This window comes from Prorops nasuta, unplaced genomic scaffold, assembly GCF_024137725.1.
Source record: "Prorops nasuta isolate Cenicafe-Biocafe unplaced genomic scaffold, Cenicafe_Pnas_1.2 PNAS00018, whole genome shotgun sequence".
NCBI classification, from domain to species: domain Eukaryota; kingdom Metazoa; phylum Arthropoda; class Insecta; order Hymenoptera; family Bethylidae; genus Prorops; species Prorops nasuta.
The window spans coordinates 1,131,488-1,142,348 of NW_027116815.1; the positions used below are offsets into that span (position 1 = coordinate 1,131,488).

General features: G+C 34.6%; 1 protein-coding gene across 2 annotated transcripts; it reads right to left on the minus strand.

Moving 5' to 3' along the window:
* Positions 1-2,239: 2,239 nt before the first annotated feature.
* kat80 (katanin 80) lies at positions 2,240-10,637 on the minus strand. 2 transcript variants are annotated; one of them, XM_066737700.1, is made up of 15 exons: positions 10,360-10,637; positions 9,980-10,110; positions 9,559-9,903; positions 9,299-9,489; positions 9,070-9,220; positions 8,831-8,994; positions 8,638-8,759; positions 8,430-8,483; positions 7,805-8,327; positions 7,448-7,730; positions 7,189-7,365; positions 6,971-7,047; positions 6,818-6,892; positions 4,428-4,547; positions 2,240-4,340 (listed from the first exon to the last, which is right to left on the minus strand). In XM_066737700.1, the coding sequence occupies exons 1-15, from the start codon at positions 10,391-10,393 to the stop codon at positions 4,208-4,210; spliced, it is 2,580 nt and encodes an 859-aa protein (XP_066593797.1). In that variant the 5' UTR covers positions 10,394-10,637; the 3' UTR covers positions 2,240-4,207. The 2 variants fall into 2 exon arrangements, with proteins under 2 accessions (XP_066593797.1, XP_066593798.1); XM_066737701.1 differs by lacking the exon at positions 8,430-8,483.
* Positions 10,638-10,861: the final 224 nt, after the last annotated feature.

The window sequence follows — 10,861 nt, forward strand, 5'->3', positions numbered from 1 at the left end:
AATTATTGATACTATCATGAATTTTGCATAAGATCTTTCCGAGTTCAAATATGTAAAGGTTTTTAAAAGGTCCGCAGTGTTGTTATTTAATATCCTTTATATTATTTCAGAATTGTATTATGGTCTTCTTGTATTTGCACTCTGAAGCATTTTAAATGACATGTCTTGTCTACATAATAATATATATATATATATATATATATATATATATATATATGTACTGATTTTCTGCTACTCCACAGTTTCAGAAATGAAAACTGATGCACTCGACTGGTAAACCTGGAAAATCGGATTACATTTAGTTATAAGAAAAATAAAGAAGATTGAGGTAAACTTGAGAAAGCGTCAGGTGTATGGGTAAAAAATGTAGAAATTGTGAGATGTGTGTGTGTAAAAATCGCTTTGGAAGTAAGTAGGCGAGCTCGTCTTCCTTCTGTTGTGACGAGATAAGTTAAGCCTCCTTTTTGTCGGCACCTCGAGCGACGAAAATGCTGTTTTCTCACAAAACCCGCCAACAATGCCACCGTGAATGACGAAACGGACCCGGGAAAACGCTATAATCCGCTTACGCAGGACCCAGCAACGATACCGATACTCACCTACACATACAAAACATTCACTTAACGATACCTGCCAATAACAATAGTTAACCATGAAAATTTTAAAACAAAAATTTTTCATCCATTTTCCAATTTCTTCTAATATATTCCTCTAGATTTTCCATTATATATATATATTTTATGAAGATCGAATTTTACGTTGAATCGAATAAAATAAATAAAGAAAACGAAAAGAAAAGAAACTAAGAAAATCTTGAAGGAATCGATGGTAATCTGGGATTATTCAGAGTATTCGAATTTCAGACTGAGCAGTTTTTTACGCATCCAGGATGTATAACATATTTACGAGAGGATCGAGATTAGTATCTTAGCTTAAGTAGGAAGCGTCGATTTTTCTACATGGATTCCTCAAAACAGTTCATCTCTATGGACTTATTGGATTTTCAAATAGACTAACACGTTTTTCTGATTTGTTTACTGATCTGTCTTATTTCAGTTTATCGCACGATAATCCTCGATATTCTGCAAATTTACTCAAAATAGCTCACATCTGTGGATCGTAGTTTCCTCTAGTACAGTATAATGTAATGTTTATATTACAATTTGTATAACAAAAACATAATGTGGTTTATTTATTAAAAGTGTATGAACGGTTTCAATAAACGCAACTAAGATTGAATTTTAGCTTGGAAAATACTTACTACGGATACTTACGACGAAGACTGAGTTAAGCATTGTATTAAAGGTTAGGGTGAGACAATTGATCTTAGCCAAAATCGTACTAAGCTAAGCTTAAGTTCCGTTATTGAAACCATCCTATATTTTTCTCTCATTATTATAATCTTCAAATTTTCTTATGTACTTTACTTAAACTTTCAGATGACAGTTATAATGGATTCTCGACTGCACTCATATTTCTAACATTTTTGCTGATTTTACTTATCTCAGTTTGTTGAGCGATAGTCTTCAATACACCGTGAAAACGGAGCATAAACTCTGGATAATCCGTGAAATATCGCGATCGTTTAAAAAACGTGCGCGTGCCGAGTGTTTGCGCTCGGATTATGTATTCATGGGAGATTACTCGTGTGCTAGAGGAGGGTTCAAACACCCAACCCCTTCCCTAACCTATAATAGGACGTTTCAAACTTATGAGAAGTACGTACGTTTTCAAGTCTCGTATTTTCAAGTCGTCACGTTAAACACGAATACTAAGTGTAAATGATGCGATAAGGACGTTTTTTTAGTAAACACAACTACTCCTTGATTTTGCGCGATAGTCCAATCATGCAAATTTATGAATTTTCGGTTGTACGAATCGCAAATGACGCAGAAAACTTAGTTTTACACGTTCGTCCAATCGTACAAATTTATGACTTTGGAGGGGAAATAACCCCTTCCCGTAAAATCACCAATTTTTCGTCATTCGACTCACAATCGACGCAGGAAAACAATCGGACATTGATGGATCTTCCTGCTTATCCTGTTATCGAGTTTTTTTATTTTTTGGAAAAAAGTGGAGATTAAAACACGACAGTGATCGATGAGATAATCTGGTAAAATGATGAATTTCGTTTGGATCTCACTATTTTCCATAAAAATAGAGATAGCATGAATTTCCCCTTCCTCGGGCAAAGTGGTAATGAGTATAAAAAAAAAGGTTTTAATTGTTACACGTCTTGTGGTTTTATTTTGTAAGTCGAAAGATATATTATTTGTATTCATATACTTTTGTTTTATATTCAGCATTATAATAAATGGTAAGGTAAATTATACAAGCAGTAGGCCTTTGATAAAAAAAGAAAAGCCATGGAAAACTTAATGGAGTTTTGTTTAAAATGTTACACATATTGTTGTAAACCACGCATTCCAATTAAATATTACACACAAACATACATGCGCGCGCAAACACATAGGGACTCTCGGTCACACATTCACAGTTGGTTAATTAAATTAATCCATCGCTACTATACATAAGGATCTATTAAAAAAGAAGCTATTTTAAAATACTGTACATAGACATCGTCGAGCTCGCTAATCGACGTGTCTTGAAAATAACGAACGCTTTCGGGCAATCACAGAGGGACTAAGAATTATTACTCGTTATTTATACTTAATTAGCTTAGTTGTCTTGGTTGGTTAGTCGCACCGCTTAAAGGCACTTCCCGAAAAGCCTGCAATATTATTCATTCTTCGCTTCGCTTAAATTATGATTCTAATTTTATACTATCAACCAATACAATTTCTTAAAACCTAAATCCAAAATCTCATTTCGTTTCTATACTGATTTTCGGATTCAATTAAAATTTACTGTAGGACACTGGATATTCTCACTATGTGAAAAAATATTCTTTTCTCTCTCTTTTCATGATTCACGTAACAGTAGTGATATCTCATCCTGATGTACCAAATTTTTATTATTCATTTGCTTTCTCTCTCTTTCCCTGTATTACACTTAATAATCGTATTAGGAATAAACGATTCACAACTATCAATCAGAATAAAATGTTTTTTTCAATTGTGCAATCATTGACTGATAATTACGCGATTCAAAAATATTTTGCACGGTGAATTCGCTCGGATGATCTTCTTTCTGGAAAATAATTGGACGGAACACATCTGGCGAAGAATCGCCTGTTCAACTTCAAAGAAAAATATCACCACAGTTCTTTTCTCCTGAAACAACAAGCTGCTTCTCTACTTATTTTTCGTCAATTGGGCAAAACCAGATATTTAATTATTGATATAAATGCATTCATTCTATTTAAGTACATAATAATAAAAGAGACCAAAAGATTTCGAATAAAATCATCTACTCGTATATCTGAGCTTTCTTCTAAGACGCTTCAGTAGTATATTTGCTAGAGAAAACCGAATTCGATAGTATTATAAGTTAAATTTAACCAGTGAGCTTTATATTAACTGTAGTCCTTTATAAATCTATTCGACTAAACTCGTCAAGAAAGTAGTATTTTTTTTACTTTAATTTATTATTTTTAAAAATTTAAGCGTTCCATGTTTTAATTTATTTGCCAATACAGTTTCATAGTAATTCGTGATTCTTTTTACAATTTTTTTGCTAGATTTTTGTCTCCCTTTCCTTCAAGATTAGATATATGTTAAAATTAGTACACGAATAGACTCTGCAAAAATACAACGTCTCAATAGAGACGATCTTATCTGGCTCCATCGTCTCTGTTATTAATTAACAGTCAATCTTTTCCAGAACCGACCTGACAAAAACGTCCTAAATTGGCAAGAAGACTATTCTCACTGGCCCATTCATAGACCATATTTTCTTAGTTAACTTAGTTGTTGTTAAATATCAGCAATTATTCACAAAATTTCCTGAAATTATACGCTCAAGTGGTGGTTTAAAAAACTGGACCACTCTAACAATGTTAATAAGGTTAGTGACTGATCGCAAAGTTTTCTAGAACTTTGCAAAGATCTTTAATGGTCACAATAAAAAATTGGAGGCCAACCGAAATTCCTGGATATTTAAGTTCGTTAGTTTCTCCGTTAATCATTGCATCTTACTCCTTTGACTACGATGGTTAATCTTCTTTCTGACAGGCAGCCTTTCATTTAAATTTGAATATCACTCATTTAATTCTTCTACAGACTTCTCTCTTCTTTCTTCTTGGTCATTCGAGGTTCCTTATCAGAATTGATAATTGCCTGAAACTGGCCCCCATCTTACCAGTTGTTGATTGTTTTTTTCTTAAAATTTCACGAATTGTTGAAAGCTTCTCATAACAGGAGAGACATTTGTGATACCTAAATCACAATAATTAAAAAATTACTGATCAACTTTAAAAAGACAACTAACAAATTAATTAATTTAATTCTGATAGAATTCATTACCTTTCCTCCCTGGAAACATCCACACCGATTGTGTGAAGAGGTGCTTCCACGTTTGATTTTATTACAGAAGAAAAATTTTTTAAAATTATTCTTAGTGCAGCAGAGCCCACATTCACGTACCTAAAATAAAAAAAAAACATCAAAATACATAAAATTTTCTAATATAAATTAATTCTTTCACAAAACGTTAATCGACATTTGTAAATAGAAATGAGATATGTCTGGATATAGAAATTGACTGAAGAGTGAATGAGAGCTTCATTTTAAAAAATATGATAAAGCTGCTAAAAGTACAGTAAGATAAATATATGATTAATCAAAAACTTGCAACAAATTTAAAACTAATCGCAAGCATTAGTCGACACACACACAATTTCCTTTAGTTACATGTACGTGCCTACTAGTCTGGAGGGTGGTTAGGGGTGAATTTCGTTACAGCTCGTCATGCCTAGTTGACGAATAACTGCTATTAGCCCATAACGACACCAATAAATAAGGAAAGGAATGAAAGGCTTGCTGGAAATTCGTCTCGCCAGCCAAAGGGTTCTAATCGGAATCTGCGAGACGAATTTTCGCCAATAAAATCGATCCTATCTAAACGGCTCAACGTAACAGTCAGAAAACGAAAGATTTTTTTTATCATTCATTAACTAGCAAAATCTAGTTACACTTTTCTCGATAGGAAATAATAGTAAACAAATTTTAATAACAAATTAAATTCAAAAATTATAATTAATTTGTACTTGGTGGATTATAACGAATAATAAATAAATAAATATAAAAATATTCTTGTGAAAATATAAAATGCTTTAAACGGTGCTTGAAGCTTTCAGATAAAGATAGCTAAACGATCAGGCGTGACGCCCTATGCCACGTGGCTGGGAAAGATGCGAATATATTCATCGACGTTGTTTTTTTTCTCACGCGTTTCAAGTCCCTGGGAAAACCGTGAATGATTTAGCGTGAAATTTCTCGGCCATTATATATGCAAACTTTAGTGAATAATCTCCCTGAAACGTTTGTATTTACTATTTGCACAGCAATTTGACGCTGAGTCAACCACTCCATTTGTTTCTTCAGATTCAGACACTTGAAAATGAAAAATTCGTCAACCTCGATAAAAAGTATGAAAATAACAAATCCAAATTCAATCGTGAAATAATTTTATCCGTTGGATTATGAGAAATATCACATTCGTTGACAACAATTATCAGAAATTCTTCAACAGTGGAAAAGGGATGTCTGATGATTCGTTGTACAAATTAAGGGCTAATTTTCAGCTTGGCTGAGTTTCCTCTTTAATTCAGCCGGAAGCACAGTCAATCTGTTGTATACAGCACTACTTAATCACAGGTAGAAAAAAATTAATGAATTTTTACTGTGATTTAGTGAAATTAAATAAGGTGTATTGAGAGGTCTTCAAACCTGTGATAAATCATTTTCTTAGTTATAAATATGAGTGAAATTTTTTGGTAGCCAAGTTAATTGTTAGAAGTAAATGAGTGTTGCGAACAAATGGGAGGGGAAAAAGCAAATTACAGAAAGAAGGAAATGCTCGTTTCTCTCTCAGTGACAGGACAACAGCTTGTGACTGAGCACCAACCGGTTAATTACCAGTTATAAACGCTGCTCAGTCGTAACGATAATTAGATAGATCCAATTATACCCCGCTCTTTAAATACTACGTCCATAAACTGTGAAATGCGGAACGCACAATTGCCTACTACACTCAATGACTTTTAAGTACGACTATTAATATTAGCAGCCAATAAAAGTCCATTTAACCAGTAAAAAATATCTTTAAAAACCTAAAAAAAAAAAAAAGAATAAAGTTTTTATAGGAGCATTAAAACACTCAATTTCAAAATTAATATGAGAAACAAGGTTTGATGGGATATATACAGATATATATATATATATATATAGAGAGAGAGAATATGAGCTTCGAAAATTTATAGGACGGACGAATCGATTTTCGTACGAAGACTAAAAGTTCAAGAGCTACACTCGACAGGATTTATAAGCGAATTTGGCATATGCACACCACGTGCTCTTCAGATTTCAATTGCAACGACAAAGAGTGAATGACAAGGAGGATTCAAGGCTGAAATTTGCATCTGGCAGTATCTCCCATTGTCTTGGCTAATTTCGCGAACCCTTCTTCGATCCGGTTTCGATGAATTATCCATTCCCATACTAAGGTTCCCCTCCAAATAATATTTTACCCCTACCACCATGGCCCCCTTTCACCAAGGGGACTCCATTCTCAAAGTATAAAATTTCAGAAACAGTATATCCCTCGCATCAAATCTATTTTCATCCATCCTTTTTCTCTGTCCATTAAAACCATTCTTGCTGCTGAAAATTTTTATGTTAAAACAATCACTCACATCTCATATTTACTCTGTAGAAGATCCCCTATAGGACCTAGTAACGAATTGCACAAATCCAAATTCCAGATCGTTCTGTAATAGATAGAAACGTTTATGTAAAAAGTATGTATGCCTTTTAATTCTTTTTTTAAAAAAGGAAGCAATACGTACGGTTTTAACGTGAAAATACTCAATAGATCTACGATTACTGATAAATCATTCATCGCTACTGCAGATTCTACAGCAGTCTGAAATAAAATTAGATATAATATACAATATTTAACCACATTATGAATAAAATTAAATACTTATAAACATTCTTAAAATTGTAATGTTAGTTGTTAAAGATTATGATTGACTAATCAACGAAATGATTTTACATAATTTACCTTCATATCTTTGCTATGCCACAGGGAATAAACTATTTGTAATGACCTATGTCGACTAGTAAGAACGGCCATCATAGGTTCGTGGCTTCTCATCATACTATTTAATACTTCGGCTTCTGACATTTCGGATAAAACTCCTATTTGTGAGTATCCAAGTACGGAGGACCTTGAATTTTGCTGCAAATATAGTAATCAAGTTAGCGGCATTAATTCGATTAGATATATTTTAATATAATTATCTTATATGGTAGTATTTTACTGGAAGAAACGTTTCAACGTCTAGGCCATAAGGTTTGTCTGCAGACATTGGCACAAACTCTTCCTTTTCAGGTGTGTCCATCGTTGCTTTCAGCTGAGGGACTCGAATATCGATCTTATGATTGGGAGGTACTTGAGCCTTATTAGTTTTCTTTGCTGTGCAATTGCGTGCCGATAACGGCTGTGAGCTGGAAAAATTTCTACTTAAAGGCAAAGATCGGTTTTGTGCGGTGTTTGGCCTGTTCAGTGCTGGATCAGATGGGCTGTGCCTTATATTGTTTATTCTGCAAATTTACATAATTTCATTAGTTACGCAACTAAACAGCTAACTGGCTAGCCAACCAACTAATATACTTACTTTACAGGGTAATCGCTTTCATAGCCAGGTTCACTGTCAGTACAGCTGCTTTGTCTTTTTAGGTAATGCTTAGGAGAGTCAGGACTGGGTACTCTGTTTTTTAGTTTACCATCATCCATAACTGGATGGACCGCAGCAACACGTGGGGTTAGAGTGGAGTTCGACCTCTGGGGTCCCAAAGGCTGAGGAGGAGAGACTTGATTGCCAGTTTGAACCCTCTTACCAGGGAAGGGTGTTATATTTTGTTTTAACGGTGGAATGGAGGAAAAATTCTTCGACCTTGCTTCGTTACTTAAATTAGTCCTGATCTGACTCGTGTTCGTTATCATGTTCTTCTGAATAGGCAACGATGACCTTAACGGTTGCACTCTCACTGGTACCGGTTTTGACAAGGACACAGTTGGCACTGGTACCGAAGATGGTGAAGAAATCGGCTGTGGCCTCGATACATCTTCGAAATCTCCAATATTTAAACTTGTTACCGATGTCGATAGATTCTCCAGGATCTGCGGAGCTATTGGATCTGCAAAAAAAGTTATGAATCAAAGAAGCATAATTTTTTTTTCTATATTTATTTTCAATTCATATAGTTCACAGTATGTCTATTTGCTCTCTACGAACTTACCTATTTCATTGGGCTCTGGGAAAGCCTCCGGCTCTGTGGGAGGTGTACGAGACACTGAAACATATCATGCGCTACATGCTCATTCACGAACAAAGTAAAACAAACTTTTGCGAAGAGATAGAAAGAAAGAGCGACTAATCCGGAATAAAATTAAGCACACTAATGTGTTATCGTTAAACATCGTATTTTCGTCTGATTTAAAACTTACATGCTCTATTTGGTTGAAAAACGTGACGATATTCTGTGGCATTGGGAATATCAGCGTAAGTAACTTCATCTTCAGGATCGGTCCCTGATTTATCTACTTCTTCGATCGTCTTAACTTCTATTCTGTAATGTTTTCATTAATTGGTTTAAATTAAACAATCTAGGTAAATTACTTTATTTACCATTGAACATACTTATGATTTCTTTGCCCAGTTGGTTTTTCTTTTGAGAAACTTTTCCTCAGGGAATTTCCATGGCTAAATGGAGAGGTAGAGGAAGAAACCTCGCCAATGGCTCCTGATTTCTTCAAATTGCAAACATAAAGAACTACGTAATCCGCACGAATAGTTGCTCCAATCTGAAATAAATTTCTTTAGTCAGTATCTGAATTTTTTTAGTGAATGAGTTTTACATAAACAAATAATCCAATTACCAATTGATTATGAGCTATAGCTATGTCTTGTACTTTTCCCCAACCAGTTAAGATTGAATCTAATATTCTTGCTGGTTCCCAACCATAAACTTTCAAATTATCTTGGCTGCCGGCATAAAGGCATTCTCCACCTTGACTGAAATATAGACACCTAAAGGGATTTTTAAAAATTTGTTAGTCTCCCATTGTGCCTTTTAAGCTACTATCTTTTCAGATAAAAATAATTTACCTAATTGCATGAGAGCTGGCCTGCTCTGTAGAGGATACTAGCTCAAATGATTCCAAATCCCAAAAATGAATAGTTTTATCTGCACCACCACTTGCTAAAAGGAATTCATGTGGATGAAAATCAACTGTGGTTACAGGTCCTGTGTGTTCTTCAAATTTTCTTAGTTGTCTGCCAGCTCTTAAGTCCCATAACTGAAAAATTCCATTTTTTAAACATATTTAATTTTGATAAGTATATTTAATGAATTTTAAATTTATTACCTTAACCATTCCTTCCTCCCCTGCACTAGCAATCCATTGTCCGTCAGGGCTAAACTTTAAACTATTTACTGTCCTATTATGTCCCTTATATGTAAAAATACAGCCTTTTCTTCTAGTGTCCCACAATTTAATTCCAGTGTCCAAACTTCCAGAAGCCAAAAGTTCCCCATAAGGATGAAATTCCATACAACGAATTGAAGCAGTGTGTCCAGTTAATGTACGTATGAGCTTTGCATGTTCCAAATCCCAAATTTTTAATGCCCCAGTTTGTGAGCCAGCACAAACTAGATCTTCTGTTTGACCAAATTTCACACATTCTATAGGAGTAGAATGGCCACTGAGGCTCTGCAAATATTAAATAACAAACAAATATAAAATTTAGAACAAAATTATATTTTTATAACAGTTGAAATATTATTACCATAATACAATTTTGCTTTCCAACAGCCCATAAGTTGACCTTTTTGTCATCTCCACCAGTCACCAAGACACGACCAGATTTGTGGCCAAGTGCGAGACAGTTGACATTGGATTCATGAGCAGCAAAATCATCTAGAAAGCGCAAGATTGATCATTTTCTATACATGAAGTATAACATTTGTCATGTGGCAACAAGGAAGGCTACCACCAAAGATGGTCAATGTTTTCAACAAATGGAAACCTGTTACTTCAGCAATAGTAAACATAGAACGTTTAACGACCTTCAGGAAAAGAGATAAAGTTAGGAAATAGTGATAAAACAGTTGGTGCGAAAAATGGGTGGATTTATGATAAGTGAAAGTGATTTGTTTGACAACTTACGGAGTTTCCATGATCTCTTAGTAGATGAAGCCATATTCTGGGACCAGAAGATTGCCTTGTACTCGACTTATTTGGCAGTGAAAACAATCGGAAATTTCAATTTCAGATGGGTTTTTTCTTGCTTGATTTTTCACACATCGTTCTCTACTACCATCGGTCAATGTCAATTGTTTCACAGCACGGGCCCATTTTCTCGATTGGGCTGTGAATTTTTTCCACTTTCAGGATCAGGAGAATTAAATCAGGGAGTTTTTTTCACACATGTAACCTTCCTTCCATGTCCGTGTGAAATGACAAAGAAGAAGCGTTGTTGCGCGCGCAGAGCTCATGTGTTCTCTCTCGCTCATAAAATCGGAATTGTGAAGATTTTCGGGATCTTGCTACAGATGGGGCGGTTTTATACGTCGATAAAGTCATAATCAGAATTGGCGTTTTTTACAGCCACCAAAAAGCGGTGGAGAGGGAATGCCAATCGTACTTATGTACACAGCGTATGTACATT